Raw genomic sequence first — 16,419 nt, 5'->3', positions numbered from 1 at the left:
CTTTTTTCGGATTCAAAAAGAACATCACCAACAACCTTCAGATCCGCCCCGGCTCAAAGCCTTTCCTTGCCGTTCTGCAACGCGACGTCTTGCTACCTCCCTCCCTCCCCACCAAGTCTTGTGCCACAAGCGATGATAAGCACACCCGCCGTCGACCATATTCAAGAGTCTACATGGCCAGTGATTTGCGCAGATGCCCTCGATGTGGGTGGCGCCGGTGGTCCGCAAAGCATGTTGTGTCACGCAGTCCCCGCGTCCTGATCGGCTCAACTCTCATGCTGGTGCACCGTTGCACGCTGGTGTAAAAGACCACCCCTGCCCACGCTGCCACGAGCATCACACCAACAACAATTGCCCCGGCTCCGCTGCCAAGAGTGCGAGCACAAGTGTCACGCTGTGCCTGCGACGTCTGCACGAAGGGCCGTTCAACGACTCACATGCCAAGTGCTGACTCACGAGGCGAATGCTCATAAACTACCATAAAAAATATTATTATCATGACCAAGCCGGGCCGTGCAAGCAAGCGCCGGCTTGCGTGATGTCACGAACGGCGCCTCAGAGCAGACGACCAAAAGGCTCTCAAAACGCAACCGCTCAATTCACACAACCGGGATTCAGAACAGGCAGCCAAACGGTTATTCGCTCAAGCACATCAGCAGAGCATGCGCGCCTCACAGAGACAAGTCTTGGGCAAGTCGAGCAGCAGAATCAGCAATCTGGCGACTGGGTTCGGGGTCAGAGCTCTCCTCCCCTGAACCAGCACCCTCATCCTGACCCCGTTCCGCCTCGGCTTGTCCGTCGGCACCAGCAGCCCGCTCCTTGAACAAAAATTTGGCCTGCAGAGCGCAGTTGTCCGGCGTGTAACGTGCCACCTCGTGCGGCTTCATGCCACGAACCCGGACGGGAATGGTGTCCAAAATGCCCTCCTCTCTAAGCTGCTTAAAGACGTACAGCCGCCGATTGTTGAGGCTATAATACCAGGCTGGCAAAGTCGGATCATCGTCCGGCCGCACCATCACTGTCACCGTGGGAATGTCCGTCACCTTGGTTGTCCCATCGCGCAGCTCCTCCAGCGTTTGTGCCAACGTCCTTCCGCAGCCGCTAAACATGGGCTTGATGCGCGCGTGCGCAAACCGAATCTGTCGCGGGTCCACATCCGCCGTTGTAAACCCCGATGCAGCCTTTCGCCCACCAGCCCCCTTGCCCCGGCGCCCCTTGGCTGCTGCAGGAGCGGCTGCGGCTGCAGGCGCCTTGGTGCCGCCGAGCTCCACCTCCGCCTCCTCCTCATCGCTAGACGCATCCCCACGCCGCCGCCCTTTTTTATTCCGACTGCGTTTCGGCGGCATGGCTCGACCTCCCCCAAGCCCCCAGCACTACCATCAACAACAACAACAACACACACACACACACACACAGACCCCCACACACACACACACCAACAACCGTCAATGAGTCGCGCCCGCTGCCCTTTCGTCCTTCAAATCGCTCGCCAAGAGAGAGAGAGGGCATGTGGTCAAATGACTGCAAATATCTGACATTGTGATTTGTCAGAAGATTTCAGCTCAAGCCAGCCGTAACACGACGATAATTAAGAGGATCGTGCTGTTTTAAACAGGGTTCCAAGCCGAGTAAATGTAGAAATAAATCTACTTCTTGCAGATACATGTATTGTTGTTCGCGCCATTTCTCGCCATTTCTCGCCATCTCGACTGTCCGCCGCCATCGCTGCCAACTGCCCACTGCCCGCCTGCCTGCGTTCATCGTTCCGGTCAACGGCAACATGGACGAGTACAACCCGGATAACGTCTTTCGCAAGATTCTGGACGGCCAGATCCCTTCCTACAAGGTGCTGGTCAAGCAAGCACTGCCTCCCCCGTCACCTTCGTCACGAATGGCTGGCACTGTCAACGCGACTGACACTGGCAATGTATCGATGGGTGTGCTCATGTGTAGATCTTCGAGACGGAGCATGCTTTGGCCATCCTGGACGCCTTTCCCGCCGTCAAGGGCCATAGCCTCCTGATTCCCAAGGGCAACTACGTTAGCGTGGCTGATATGCCCGCCGAGGCCGCTGCCGACTTTTTCAGTGCCCTCCCGCGTCTGATCAACATTGTCAAGGTTGCCAACCCGTCTTGGCCCGAGCATCGGTCCCCGCCCCAACACCCTTGTGGTGGCCCATGACGAGCTGACACGCGATGCTTTGTTGCCCATCATCCTGTGTGCTAGACTGGTACGCAAGCCGATGCTGTAAACGTTTTCAGCAACGTTGGAACGGCTGCGGGTCAGGTACATACATGGTGCACTTTAGCTATTCCTCATTTCGCCTGAGCCCCCCGCCCCCGTCTTCCCACGCGTGGCTTGCTCGTTGGGGTACAAGGAGCATGTCTTTCACCCCACAACGTTTCACCCTCAGGTCGTCATGCACGCACACGTTCACGTGGTGCCACGCATGGAGGAAGACCAGCTCTTCAAGCTCCCGGCATCAGGTGGCATGCTCGCACCCGATGCTGCCGCCCCGGTGCTTGCTGGCCTGCATGCTGCAGACCAGTCCTAGGCCAATGGGCCAGCTGCCTTGCCCAAGCATCCGTCCCAAAAGTCGGACCCCTTTTCATGTTCAGCAATGATCATTGTGTGACTGCTATTCGCAATAAAACCGAGCAAGCCTTGGAATCTAGCTAGATCAATTCACACACTTGCTGCAAACAAAGTCCCGAATAAAGCAGATTCGCCCTCCCGCAGCTTCACACACGCATCGGCTGATTTGGAAGGCGACAACCAACCAGATTGGGCCACGGGCAAACCAACAAAACAAATCAACCCCTTCTAAAAAAGAGGAAACGAAAAATTCAAAAAATAAGAACGTGACCACAAACACCTTTCTGGAAGGCATTGAAAGCTTAAAGCTTCAAACCCGAGGTGCTCCACACAACCTTGACCTCTGGCTTCACTCGTCCTGGTCATCAGCTTGCAAAGGCACCACGGTCGTGAGCGGATTATTCTCAAAGGGGTCTTCGTAATGATAACGAGACGGAGACGCCAGCTGGTCAGCCGAGGTCTCAGCCAGCGTAGCGCTATCCAGCGGCGCGGGCATGCCGGTCGAAGCCAGCAGCTCACCCTCCGCCGTACTCTCTGCAATGTCCGGCGGTTGCATCTCGCTGGTCGCAGGTATAGACGCATTCGAGACCAAGGGCGCGGCCTCATCGGTTGGACCTTCCATCCAATCCAGGTGGGACACGTCCAAAGGCAGCGTATCATCGTCCATCTCATCATCCGACATTTGAGTCTGGTGTGTGCCCGCATCGCTCCATCGAGGTGACAGCGCAGTCAATGAGGCAACGGTTCCTTCAGACATCTGAGCGCAAGTGGCACGAGTTGGATCACGTGAGTTGTGCCGTCCGATTCGGTGCGGCTTCCACCGCGTGTCTCGATATATAATCAAAAATGATACCATCAAGGAAAAACCAAACGTGGGATGTCAACCCCAAAGGCACCATGTAGCAGTCAGCTGCGTATCTGACCTTGGCTGTGTCTGGACGTGTTGGTGCACGGCGGCGCCGCAAAATGACGATCAACGCCACCAATAGCAGCAGCACACCACCCCCAGCAATAAGTCCAAGGTACAAAGGTGCCTCCACCTGCCGCATATCACGGTGAGCAAACGAGGATAGGCTGCCACTGGGCTCGATGAGAAGACCTGCGCGTCAGATACAGACCGCTGATGACTTGGAACTCGATGCGCCCACGCTCCCATCGGCTGTTTCGCTTGTCGTAGTCGTTGTTGAGGCCACCGTGGTCGTGGTCGCTGCCACGCGCTCGCATACGCGGTTGCTAGTAGCTGTTGGCGCCTGCGCCTCTAGCTCGTCCTCGCCACACACGGCAAAGGCTATGCAGGGCACCATTCCATACGTATGGACGGTTCAGGGTTGAGTAGCCATGCATTGAACAAGCCGGCATACCCCATCCGCCGTCACAAAACAAAGATACCATGAGCTTAGGCAAGACAACATCAATGTTGCACACGGTCCGTTTGCGCAAGTACCCAAGAATATTCCAACCTACCGCTGCAATTGTGTTGGGCCTGATCGCTCCAATAGCCCGCTTGGCACGCACACGTGTACGTGCCCGCTCCCGTTGTCGTGCAGTCTGAGAAGCTCCCGCAGGCGGCCTCACCCTCCTCTGCACACACGTCCACAGGTCGACAATCACCGCCCAGCGTCACGTTTTGGCCATCAGCAGCCACGTATCCTGTCCGGCAGTCACATCGCGAAACCATTGATTCTATCACCCACAACGGCCGAGCGTGAGCGTACATTGTTGCCAGGTGGGGCAGACTGTATGGGATCACGCGGCACCACAATGTTCCCCTTTCTTCTTCGGCATTACCCTTTGCCCTATGGTGCGCGCAGCCAATGCTACGATGCGATTAGGAACCGGGGCCAGAGCCGTACCGATAAACGTGCAGGTGGTGTTGGCACCGCAGAAGCTCTGGTTGGTCATACATAGATCAATCTCGACACAACCAATCAACTCTCCCTCGGCTGCGTTGGTACAGTCCAGCTCGCAACTAAAAAGGATCATAAGCCACAACAGGCGTGATGAGCGCTCCAATGATAAGTGTTGATAGCGTCTTTCCCTCTCTTCGTCATGAAAAGATCCCAGTCAAATGACTCTGCTCTTGCTTGCAAATACGTACTTTTCACTACGATAGGGCTCTACACAAATGCATTCGCCGGAAATTGCGTTACAGCTTCCGCCCTATACACCACAGCCAGAAGCAGTGGGTCATGAAGAAGGGTCTGCATAACGCTCGATAACAAGCTCAGCCGAGATACTGACGTTGTAGCAACTGCAAACATTGCACGTCGGGCCCTCAAACGCGCCGCGGCACGAGCAATCTGTTTTCAACGCCGAGCACCCCATTCCAGTACCAGCGAGATTAGGGCCGATCATCGTTGGCGCAAAGAGACAAGTACAACAAAAAAAAGGGGGTTTACCATATGGCAATCACAGAACTTACACTGCTCGCCAGTATTGCGATCGCACACACACAAGCCATCGTTCTCGCAGACTGGGCAGGCCTTTGGCTCGCATAAGCCAGTCACCGGGTTAGCCGTGTAGCAAGGATCACATACGCACACACCCGTGTTGGCGTCACACGTTCCCTGACAGCAATCAAATCCACGCGTGCACACGAACATTTGTATCAAGTTGAGTGCAGCACAGTGCCGTGCGAATAAGCCGACAAGAAACATACGTGACCACCGCAGGATGTTCCAGTGCCGTTGGCGCTCATGCCAGGGCAAGTTTCGTTGCATGCTTCGCCATGGAACCCTTCCAAACATGCACAACTTGGACCGCTACCAAACAAGAGCAGTGAAATTCAAGCGACTGTGATGTAACGGGTCGAACACCGCACGATCAACTGCCTTGCGCATCCGCAGCGATGCTCAATGTGTAGACGCGACAATGAACGCAGTTTTGCTCGCACCGAATCTCGCCGCCTGAACAATAACCGCTGAAATTGCTGTCCGTCAAGAGGATACCGCATGCATCTCCATTGCTCAGCTCGCAGCTTGAGCAACTCCCCAAGTTCATGGCGCAGTCCGTGCCTATCCCGATGCATTCGGCCAACGCATGAATCAGAATCGGCAGGCCAATTGCATGGTCAGCACACTTGCAACTCATATGTGCTACCAACAAGTCTACCCAAATCACAACCATTCGTTCCTTCAAGCCGTACCGCCATATCCACACTCGCAGACGCAATGTCCATCGGCGTGACAAACCCCATGGCCGCTGCACGGGTTGGCGGCGCCACCGGGACACTACGATAGGAAAGGAGGGGCAGAGTTTGAGCATAAGAACAACATTCATCTCAATACAGAGTCTGGGGAATGGCAGTAATCGCTAATGCAGTCAAGGGGACCAGTCCCTGCATTCTCTGCTCTGGCTGTCTATTTCTGCGTGTCAAACCTCGTTTCGACAGTCGATGCCATAATAGCCTTCGTAACAGTTGCATGCGTCGACCTCAAAGTCTGGCTCGCCGCGCCCTGTGCAGAAAGCCTCGACCTCGCTATCGCATTCACACGCACGCACACAAAAGAGAGATGAAGCCAGAGTCAAAGTGCGCATGCACAACAATTTCGGGATGTGCAGTGAGGACACGCACGTAATACGAGGATTGGTAAAGCGCCCAGCGTCGTTAATTGCCCCAGGTGGATAATCGCATTGCTAGTAGTTGGTTGGACCGTGATACGAAGGCAAGGTGAAGAAATCGTAAGAGTGTCATTGGATCATGCACAAGCCAGACGAAAAAACGCCATTCAGCTGCGACAACACTGCCACACTCCCAAGAGCCACTCACATCTGTTTCACCGTCGCCAATGAAGCGCCAGCCGTGGTCACCAGAAGTACAGAACAGCTCGTTGGTGGGATCTGCATAAGATCCGCTGACGCAGCTCTGCAACCAGAAGCACAAGCAACATTGGTGTGAGGGTCGACAAGTAATCCACACATCCCAGGCCACATTCGTCTTGATGATGGAACGTGGAAGCGAAAGAAGTGTTCTTGGTCTCTGCAACGCACGCTGAGCTCAAAATCCCACGCGCAGCCCTGAAGCTCTGCACATGTGTCACAAGACCGCGCGAGCGTGCATTCGGGGCAGCAATCGTTGTTGCGAATCCAAGTTTCGGAGGTGCAACCCTATTGGGAGAGGCCCGAGTGTGCAGAGGTCTGTGAGCTGGCCCCTCAAAAGTCATCCTGAATCCACAGGAACGACGCTTACATCATAGAACTTGAGCGTGTCCTCATAGATGCACTCGTCGCCGCACCACGCACAAAGATCATCTGATGCGCATTCCCCGCATGATTTCTACCAGCCAATTCAAACGAAAATTCGAGATTGTCATGATGTGCAAGTATGCCGGGTCTGCACGCAGCTGCGAAAGAACGTGATGTTCAACTTGGCTTTTGTAGCTAGGTGGGGCATACCTTGTCTTCACAGATTTGATCGCACGTGAACGTTGTCAGCTCGATGCCATCGGCCAAGTCATCCTAAGTCGCGTGGTCGACTTTTGACGGTGAGCGACAGGCGATGCAGACGAATGGCGCTCGGAGCTGCAGCAAAGAAATGCATGGCAATGCACGCACTAGATCGAGTTCGATCATGGAAAGGGAATTCGTGGAAGCGTTATAGTTGCCCACGCGGACGCCATTCAAGCCCAGGATACGGCTGTAGCGAAAGGTGATCCGGTAGCCATACGGAGGCAATGGCCCAAGAGCAGCACCGTCTGCGACGTGCCATGTGCGCCATGAGGTGGGTTGATGCTTAATTTCTTCCTATAGCGAAGTGTAAATACAAAACGGGCCCCCCCACCTGTACAACACACGGCCCAATTCTGCACAATCCGGCCTAAACCGGTGGTACTATCATACTCATAGACCTCGTTGTAGTCGTCCCGCACCTCCCAGTCCAGCTATGTGGCACGATGGCATTCAGCGCCCGTTTGTGATCGCTACGACGAGGCACTTATGAGTAACTGGCGTACCTCCCGGCCAGCGAGATCTGGTGCAAGTAGCTCCAAGGTCACACCGCCACCATCAGCGTTCCCTGTATTAATTGCGTGCAATGAGCGTGCACGAATCAAGAGCCGGACGGCGACGTCACTGAATCAAAATTGATTAGACAAGCGCTTTGATGCATTGGCTATACCAGGTGTATCGTGGACAAGGACGAAGCTGACGTTGCTGTCCTCGCGCTGCACAAAGTAGAACAGAGCCTTTTCTGGTTCCTCAAACCCCGTGTTGGCGGAAGCACCCTAAAGGAGCAGCATTTGGAACGATTTAAAAACAAAAAAAAAGTGCAAACAGTCTGCAATGCCAAGGTGCCCGGCACGCACGTTGGGCCAATTATAGGCGTAGAAGAGACTGCCACCCGTGACCTCCTGCGAAAAGACACAGCACCCCAAGTGAACGATGATACAAAGCGGACCACCAGGACTCAAACACCCCCTTCACAGAACCTGCTCTCAACAACAGCCTACCTGACAGCCCGAGTTGCCATTTGAGGTGGAGTAGAGGGCAGACACTGGAATCGGGTCCCCAGCCGCATACTGATGCCCGCAGCGCTCATTCTGAACAAGCGCGTGCTCCGGCGGGAACCCTGAGATGGCGTAAACATGCCCAGAAGGGTATTTAAACGTGAGGCGCATGGTGTTTTCTAGATCACCAACATGACAACCTGAGACTGGCTTCAAACGCAATGTAGTTGATATCAGATAGTTGAAGACCCATGCGCACCGGTTACGGGACGGATCATGCGCTCGCGAGGAATGGGGTCAGCCAATCGCCATCGCAGACGGTAACACAAATCTTGCAGCGCCGCATGAGATCCCGCCAGCAGGCTCATCATAAGAATGATGCGGACAATGCCGATAGAGGACCCTGAGCCCCTTCTTCTTGCCATCATGCGTGCGAAACAAGTAGCAGACGGTGTGGTCGAATCGCCTTGGCACGCCGGGACTGGACGAGAAGGGCCCGATCCAAGAGTCTCAAAACCTAGCTCCGAACACGCAAGGATTTACTCCGAGTCACGCGTGCTTGGACAGGCCGACTGCTACCATGCAATGCCGATCGACGGCGTAGACACATGGGCAGACGACGGCTTGGCCTATTGAACTAGATAGATCGACGCGACCAGCGCGCTGATCTTCCTCCGTTTACGCACAAATAAAAATGAAGACAGCTCTGGCTTCTTTCTCTCATTTATAACAGATTCCTGTTTAATTCTCTGGCGAATGCTACATCATTGCCCCTATCTCTGCTATCCCTTTTTGTTTCCATTGAGGTATTTTCCAATCACAATTTTTCTCTACCTCGATTCCCCACCGCAAGCTATCTCTGACAAATCAAAAGACTTCAGTCCTCTCTCTCTCTTCGACTCAATCTCACGAAAGGGGCGTTTCACCAAAATCATCTCCAGCATGTGTGTGTAGATTCACAAGTGTCATGTCAACATGTAAGGCAGCGCATGCCTCGCTGTCCTGAATGTCGCTTGAGTGTGGACCTGTGGGTGGTTTGCACGCACGAAGCTTCTTGTAGAAGAACAGAAACCGCCTTCGGTGGTCACCGCCGTATTGGTCCTTGTTCCTTGCTAATAATTCTTGAATTGATTATGAATTTTGACGGTTTTTTTTTTTTTTTTGGTAGGGCTGATGGTTATTACAATTGATGAAGGCCAGACTGCTCTTTTGATGAATGTGCTAGCTCTGCTACAATTGTCCTGGTCCAACGATCGTCCCTCCCGAGCCCGGAGGAAGATGGGGCGCTGTTTGCGGTTGTCCAAAGCCAGCCAGTCGAACAAGCATGAAAAGGAAAAAAAGCAAAGAGAAACACACGAGAAACAGAAAAGCTAGCTAGAGTTTGACTTCTCGACCCCCCCTCCCAAACCCCCTACTTGGCTTTGACACCAGGATCAACTCAAGTTTTCCACAATGGGCCCCTTATCTTGTCTTCCAGAGCAAAGCGACTCGGTGGCGACCAATCTCCTTTTACTTGAGCCGTGGAGCATCATCAGACCATCTCATCAAAAGACTGGAGCACATGTCCAATCACATCTTTTCCTCAATTGACAGCTAAGCTCGGCTTTGCTTGACAAAATCCTCCACGTCTTCCACACCCAAATCGACAAGTTCCTGCGACAAAACCTTGACTTTGTCGTCCATCTCCTCGCATAAATCAAAATCCTCATTTTCAACAGCTCGCTCGATGCCCTGCTCCAGCTCCCAGATCTCCTCAGCCAACTGCGCCTTGCGCTCTTCCTTGGCCTGTTGGTTGGCCGCTTCTTCCGACACCGAGACGTCATCGACGTCTTCGCCATCCACCGGTGCCTCCGCATCAGAGGCAGGATCTTCCGCGCCATCAGAGTGGCTGCTGGCGTCGGAAGCTTCCATCTCCTCATCTTCAATCTCAGCTTGCACATCCTCCGACTCGAGAACTGCGTCGCGTTCGTCCTGCTCGCCAGCATCACTGGGAACATCGTCTCCGCGCACCGATTCGATGGATGCATCCAAGTTCATGGGCTCCTCAGGGGCGCTGGCAGCATCTTCAGCATCTTTAGCATCTTTAGCATCTTCAGTGTCTTTAGCGTCTTCAGCGTCTTCAGCGTCTTTAGCGTCTTCGGTCTCAACTGTTGGGCTCTCCGGGTCGGCTTGGTCATCCTCACCGTCATCGAGCAGGGCATCGAGGTTATCTTGCTCGTCCGCAGTTGCGCTGGTGTTGAGATCGAGCGAAAGGAGATCGTCTGCAATAGCTGCAACCAGTGGCTGCTCCTGCTCAGTGTCGCCTGCCGGACTGCCCGATGAGGCTGCTTCGGGAGAGCCTGCTTCCAGGCCGTCATCCCCAAAATCAATCAGCGACGCAGCAATGACGCCTAGATCGGCGTTGTCCTCCATCTCTTCGTCATCCGTGGACGGCGCTTCGTCGGTTTCGGGGTCCTCGGCCAAGGCGGGCATGTCGGTTCCCTGCGCGCCGCACAATGTCACCAACAAGCTGTGGCACAAGTCTGCATCGGCCTGTACGAGGGCAGCCGAAGGCTGTTTGCGGCGGCGGCGGCGGCGTGCCTCTCCAAAAAGTTCCCCGTAAAGCCCTGCGAGATCCTCAATGATGCCGTCAAAACGATCGCGGCGAGCCTGCTCAAGCTCGCTGCGCAATTGGTCCGCGTCGGTTTGGGCCTGTTCAAGCTCAGTCGTCGAACGCTTGAGCTCTTCTTCCCGCTCCGAAATCTGCAAATGCAATCAGGTTGTCCACAAGAGGAAGCAACAAAGCAAGGAAATTTAAAAAAAAAAAAAAAGAAAAAAAAAGAAAAAAAAAAAAAAGCCAGCCGTGAGCAAAAGGAAAGCGGAAGCCGAAACAGCCACGCCAGCCAGGTTGTCGAGCAGGCCCACAAGCACGCCCACATACCACGGCCTCCAAGCTAGATTGCTGTTCCGCGAGTGACGTAATCTCGGCGTTGAGGCGACTGGCTTCTTTGAAATTGCGCGAGCCAACAGCCAGCTTCTTGGCTTGGGTCAACTCAGGCAGCTGGTCGGCAATGGATGTGGCTTGCTTGCGTTGAAGACTCACATCCTGCTGCAGTTGTAGCACGTTGGTGGAGAGCTCCTGGATGTCAGACGTTTTGGCGGCCACCTGGGCATCAAGGCTCTGAATGGCCTCGTTGGCCTCTTCAAACGCTTGCAAGATGTCATCCAGGCGGTCACTGCCAGCAAAGGACTGTTGTTCCAAATCAAGGTAGCGCGCCGTGCGTTTTTCCAAGCGTCGCAGACCCAGGCGAGATTGCACGATATGCATCTTCACTTCGTTGGCAGCCTCGTCCAAGTCTTCAACTTGCTTGCGGGCAGAAGCTGTGCTGTCATCCAAGCTCTGCTGCGCCTCTTGAATGGCCGCCCGGCGTGCGTCCAGCTCAGCAGCCTGCTCATTGACCAGACTGCGCTGTGCCTCAACCTGTGAGCGCTCAGCCACTAGGTCCTGTTCAGCCGCAGCAATGCGCTCATCTTCCTTGGCAATGTCCTTCTCCAGGCGCTCTTCCTTGTGTCGAGCTTCACGGAGTTTTCGCTCCAGCTCGGCAATTTCACGGCGAACCCGCTCGCGGTCGTCAACAAGGCGCCGACGGGCATCTTGAAATTCGGCCGTCCGTTCCGCTGCCAGCGACTCGAGCCGATCCACGGCCTCTTGCAGATGTTGCTGGTCCACATGCAAGTGAGCTTCGCCGCGCTGTAGCTTCATCTGCTCGGCGTCGATGCGTGCGCGCTCGCTGCGCGTGGCATCCTCCAAACCACTGCGAAACGTCTTGAGCTCGTCCAATTGCTCCTGTGTCGCGTGTCAACCAGGATGTCACAGGAGGGCAGGGATGAGAAGAAGCACCACCTGAGATCAACCAAGAGAGAGCATCAAGAGGGACGCTATCCTTGTGCTGTCATGTGTACCTGCAAGGATGACTCGAGAGTCTGCGCAGATTCACGCTGTGTAGCTGCTTGATCAAGCAGGATTTGTTCTTCTTGCTGCAGCAGACGGAGCAAGGAAGCACGCGTTGACTTGCGCCTATACACATAGAGGGGACGGGTGCAAATCGATCAGGACAGACACCGGTGGCGTTGGCTCCAAGGCCGTCGGTGCTGACGCTGTGAACGGCACTTCACATACGCGCTGGTGAAGGATGGAGGGGTGCTTGTGCTCTCAGTCAAGCTGGCAATGAGGGCTAAGGGTATTTGGCAAAGGAAGCGCGTCAGGTGCCTATCAGGCGTGCAACGCCGATTACTTTGCACGCATCGTTGCGCAGCAACCAACCTTCAAGCTCCTCTGCTCGCTCATAATCTTCTGCCTCAATAGCTGTTTCAAGCTCTTCTTCGTGGCGCTAGAGGGGCGCGCGCGTGTATGTGTGTGTGTGTGGATGCCAAGCGTTGCACGGCAGCGTCAAAATGAGTCAAGCCGTGCAAACGAGGTAACTTCTAACCGCATTTTTGAAAACACGGCTGGAATTTGGCACACTTACCAGCATTTCGGCCACCTTGTCCTTATGCTCCTCAAAAATGGAGAGTTGATGGGCCAGAATCTACAAGTGCAGTGGTGTGGCGTCATGGCATCGGCTTGATACGCGGTAGGATTCCGATGTGGGGCCACGCTTACCGTTTCACGCTCTTGATGGAGTTCCTCAAGCTTTGTTTCGGCCGTTGCGGCCTTGTTCTTGGCCTACACACGGGTCGTGGGGAGGCAGAGCAATGAGCAAAAGGCACAACCGGTGGACGCGACGCGGTAGACGCGTGGGTCTTGTGGTCAGCTGCGCCAGCGTTGGGCTCGCGCACCTCTTCCAAAAGGGCCATGGCCCGGTTGGTGACGGTCGTCTCAGTAGTGTCAGTCTCGCGAGTTTCAGGCTCCTGCTTGTTCACGTCCTCCGTGCTCGCGTCCTCCGTCGGCTCGGGTGCTGCCGGCTCGGGTGCTGCCGCCTTGGTGGCCGCTTGCGTGGATGCAGGTGTCGGAGTGGGTTTCACGGGTGAGGGTGGTGACTGGGAGCGCTTATCCGTAGCCATCTGTTCTTTGGCGCGCTGGGATTTCGCAGGGTCGGCCGGAACAGGTGAGTTGCTCGGGACAGGATGAGTGTCTGATGGGTTGGCCACGGCGGGTGCAGCGGCCTTGGAAGTGGGGACAGACGGTGTTGCAGCATTGGCAGGGCGGGGGTTCGGGCGCTGTCCAGGCGCACGACCACGGGCGGCACCCGGGCTCATGCGGGCTGGAGGGGCAGCGCGTGGGCCCTGTGGTTCGCGGGCAATGGAGGGAACCGAGGTACGAGGGGGTTCGGTGTTTGAGGGCGGAGGCTTTTGTTTATCAGCTTTGCGGCTGCCACCTCCAAAAAGGCGGGAAAGAAAGCCTCGGCTATTGTCACCACTCGCCGCGTCATCCGCCTCGGGCGTGGGATTCGTGTCGACTGGGGTCAGTGTCGCGCCTGGCGCTGGCCGTGGTTCGGGATCAGCTTTGCGTGGCAGGCGCGAGGCCGTTGGACTGGCGCTGCGAGGTGGAAGGCTCTTTTTTGGGGGTGCGATGGTCTCCGGCGTTGGGCCTGCGGTCTGAGCCGTGGCAGGGGGTGCGGGCTCAGCTTTGCGTTGTGGGGCTGGTGCAGACTTTGGTTCGGCGCCTCGATCGGCCGGCACATTGTTGGTTTGCGCAGGCGGAGCAGTGGCACGAGCGGGCTGTGCGGGGGAGCGTGGTCTGCTGGTAGACGCGGGCACATCCGAGGCGGGTGTTGATGCGGGGCTCGGGCTAGCAGAGGGGGCCGTTTTCCGCTCAAGCGAGGGGCTGTGCTGCTCCGCCTCGCCCTCCTCCAAGCGACCATGTCCCGGGCGCACCATCTTGGGGTTGCGCTTCTTTTTCTTCTTAGTGGTGGCTACGAAGAAGGTGGCAAAGGCGGGTTAGACCGTGGACGATCAAGCGTGCAGCGTCTTTGCTCAGCACAATCAACGAGCGCGGGTGCAAAGAAAGGACGCACGGGCTGAGATGAGAGGGGTGGCGGCGGCCGGCGCGATACGCTCCACAGCTGGTTCGGCATTGTCAGAGGCTGCGGATCCACCTGGTGTTGGGCAGCAACAACATCAAAGCCATGAGCGGGGGCTGGTCGCCGAGCAGGCTTGGCTCAGCAAAGTGCTGTGGCGCATACCGATAAAGCTAAAAGCGGAGCTGGACGGAGCGGCGCTCTCGTCGGCGGCGGCCGCTGCGAGATGTACAAGATAAGAGCGAGGCCGAGCAGAACAGGCGGGGCGGCGCGGTGCCGGAAAGCACAGGATGAGAGCAGCGTTGCGCACGATAGGGAGGGCACGGTTGGGCCGGTACGCACCAGGGGCGCTGTTGATAAAGGCAAAGCTGCTGCCCGTGCTACTTGCAGCAGCGTTGGCCAGGTCGGGCCGATCCTCTTCGTCAGCACCCTTGACATTCATGCCGCCAAACATGGCCATGGTTGCGAGTTGAGGATCGCAGACGTCGCAAAAACAGGCGGCAGGGCCCGGGTTTCGATTTGAGCTGCGCAGCGGAAAGTCGCAGCGGAAAGACGAAGGGGGTTGCAAGCACACAGCGGCGTGGTGAGGCGGGGTGGCTCTGGAGTCAAAGAAAGGGCTGGGGTAGGGTTAGGGTTGAATCAAATGATGGCAGTGCAATGCGATGCAGGCATCTCGGATGCGTGGCCGAGCGCCCAATGCCCCTCGCTCTGATACTTGTGAGCTACTGGCTCGAGGTTCCTACCAGGGGGGTGATGTGACGGAGTGGGGCAATGCACCCACGATCCAGACCAGAGTGCACACGCCTTTTCGTGGATCGCAGCACCAGCTACGTGCCACGCTCAACTGCGCAGCACGCTCGTTCAACGCGGCGACAGCCAAGGGGGAGGCCAGCGCCGACCACGAAAGGGGATGATGATGATGATGATGCAGCCAAAAGCAGGGGCGGCCCACCACCGATGAAGCAAAGCGGCAAATTGGTAAGAACACTTGTTTTCACCAAAACTTCGGCTCTACCTTTTTCTTCGGTACGCACGCATGCACACAAGAGAGAGCGGGCTTGACCATGGCAGGGCAGGGCAGTTGTGGGTGGGCAGAAGAAGCAATGCTTGAGATCAGCTGCTGCTGGGGATGTGCCAACTTGCGGAGCCTTGGGGCAGGGGCAGCGGCGCAGCTGGGGCGGGTGTCCAGCAACCGCCCTATCTTGGTATGCCTACTGGAACCCATGAACAGCATAATACAACAGCAAAAATCTACAGGTCACTCTGCAACACATGTTTCGCACTTGTGTTTTAAACAGAGGGACGGCATCAGTATTTTGTTCAAACGTGTATAGTTTTGAGAGGATATTAGCGTGAACCTCCTTTTCACATTTTAACAAGGGCGATTGCATCACCTGCCTCAGCGACAAAGTGAACTTGACGTGGCGCTTTAACCAAGGTGTGGTTTTTCTGGAGCAGATCTTGCATGTGTGGTCACAGTAGGATAGTTGACGAGCAGTTGACGTGACCACACTCGACGACTGCCGGGCAAGCGGGGAATGAGCTTTTAGATGCACACCCGCGTGCTGGCTCGCGAGACAGCTGTTCCGACAGGCTGAGGTTTTCCCTTGAACCATACGGCGTTTGAAATGGCAGCGCATGCTCCCGTCCAAATGAACTTTGAAGTCAAGGACCATATGCCCCGTCGTCCACCATGTCATGTGCAAACTCATCCATTACGGCCCGCGTCTTTCGGGCAGAGGACGAGCACATGTCCTCAGCTGGAAGAGGGGGCTCAAGCCATAGGGAGAGCGATGACGAAATAGTACTGTAAGGTCTTTTTCTTCGTTTGATGAAGGGAAAAGAGAGAGAGAGAGAAAGAGAGAGAGAGAAAGAGAGAGAGAGAGAGCTTGAGAGAGAGAGAGCTTGAGAGAGAGAGAGCTTGAGAGAGAGAGAGCTTGAGAGAGAGAGAGCTTGAGAGAGAGAGAGCTTGAGAGAGAGAGAGCTTGAGAGAGAGAGAGAGAGAGCTTGAGAGAGAAACACACACACACGCACACACTCAAAGGAGAACGTCGAGCAGCAGATCTTCACACGTTCCAGACAGTGGCGACGGCAGTTTCCAACTGCACCTGCCAGTCGATACTTGTGATTCCTTTCCTCTCTCTCTCTCTCTCTCTCTCTCGTTCAACCTCGATCATGGTGAGTTTGTGGGGACCTCTCGGTCATGGCCACTTGACCTTGGCCGCTTCCCTTTTCTTGTCCCCCCCTCCCTGGCTGGGTTTCCATGAGGCCATTCCGTTTCAGCGGCGTGGTCTCGAAGCACACGCTGACATGAAAAGACACTGTGCGTGACCGCAACTCACTGACTTGATCCGACTGGCTGCTGCCCCCCCCCCCCCCCC

The 16,419-nt window shown here is 55.7% G+C and overlaps 5 protein-coding genes across 5 annotated transcripts in view; 2 read left to right on the top strand and 3 right to left on the bottom strand.

Annotated features, from left to right (window-relative positions):
* Positions 1-671: 671 nt before the first annotated feature.
* On the bottom strand, positions 672-1,346 carry MONBRDRAFT_7918 (uncharacterized protein; the record flags this gene model as incomplete). Its single annotated transcript, XM_001745437.1, has 1 exon — positions 672-1,346. One exon carries the CDS (start codon positions 1,344-1,346, stop codon positions 672-674), a length of 675 nt encoding a protein of 224 aa, XP_001745489.1.
* A 434-nt stretch (positions 1,347-1,780) lies between these two features.
* Positions 1,781-2,554, top strand: MONBRDRAFT_32273 (uncharacterized protein; the record flags this gene model as incomplete). The annotated part of the gene is made up of 4 exons (XM_001745581.1): positions 1,781-1,927; positions 1,954-2,118; positions 2,227-2,286; positions 2,309-2,554. The coding sequence occupies 4 exons, from the start codon at positions 1,781-1,783 to the stop codon at positions 2,552-2,554; spliced, it is 618 nt and encodes a 205-aa protein (XP_001745633.1).
* Positions 2,555-3,701: 1,147 nt separating this feature from the next.
* MONBRDRAFT_25119 (uncharacterized protein) lies at positions 3,702-8,467 on the bottom strand (the record flags this gene model as incomplete). Its single annotated transcript, XM_001745436.1, has 21 exons — positions 3,702-3,883; positions 4,060-4,245; positions 4,449-4,564; positions 4,694-4,755; positions 4,837-4,895; positions 5,018-5,162; positions 5,255-5,357; positions 5,489-5,609; positions 5,741-5,825; positions 5,974-6,073; positions 6,170-6,231; positions 6,365-6,460; positions 6,785-6,871; positions 6,991-7,053; positions 7,150-7,289; positions 7,376-7,475; positions 7,548-7,609; positions 7,712-7,817; positions 7,899-7,943; positions 8,043-8,161; positions 8,299-8,467. The coding sequence occupies 21 exons, from the start codon at positions 8,465-8,467 to the stop codon at positions 3,702-3,704; spliced, it is 2,208 nt and encodes a 735-aa protein (XP_001745488.1).
* Positions 8,468-9,632: 1,165 nt separating this feature from the next.
* Positions 9,633-14,498, bottom strand: MONBRDRAFT_32272 (uncharacterized protein; the record flags this gene model as incomplete). The annotated part of the gene is made up of 11 exons (XM_001745435.1): positions 9,633-10,781; positions 10,960-11,865; positions 11,982-12,096; positions 12,199-12,253; positions 12,343-12,409; positions 12,548-12,607; positions 12,682-12,744; positions 12,858-13,933; positions 14,036-14,116; positions 14,204-14,257; positions 14,381-14,498. The coding sequence occupies 11 exons, from the start codon at positions 14,496-14,498 to the stop codon at positions 9,633-9,635; spliced, it is 3,744 nt and encodes a 1,247-aa protein (XP_001745487.1).
* A 1,644-nt stretch (positions 14,499-16,142) lies between these two features.
* The window catches only part of MONBRDRAFT_32271 (uncharacterized protein), a 2,470-nt gene continuing 2,193 nt past the window's right edge, over positions 16,143-16,419 (top strand). Inside the window, exon 1 of the mRNA XM_001745580.1 lies at positions 16,143-16,216. Coding sequence (XP_001745632.1) covers positions 16,214-16,216 — 3 coding nt within the window. The 5' untranslated portion in view covers positions 16,143-16,213. The remainder of the gene's footprint in view (positions 16,217-16,419) is intronic.

The sequence above is a fragment of the Monosiga brevicollis genome, genomic scaffold (genome assembly GCF_000002865.3).
Source record: "Monosiga brevicollis MX1 MONBRscaffold_9 genomic scaffold, whole genome shotgun sequence".
Lineage (NCBI taxonomy): Eukaryota > Choanoflagellata > Craspedida > Salpingoecidae > Monosiga > Monosiga brevicollis.
This window is presented reverse-complemented; position numbering and strand designations above follow the sequence as displayed.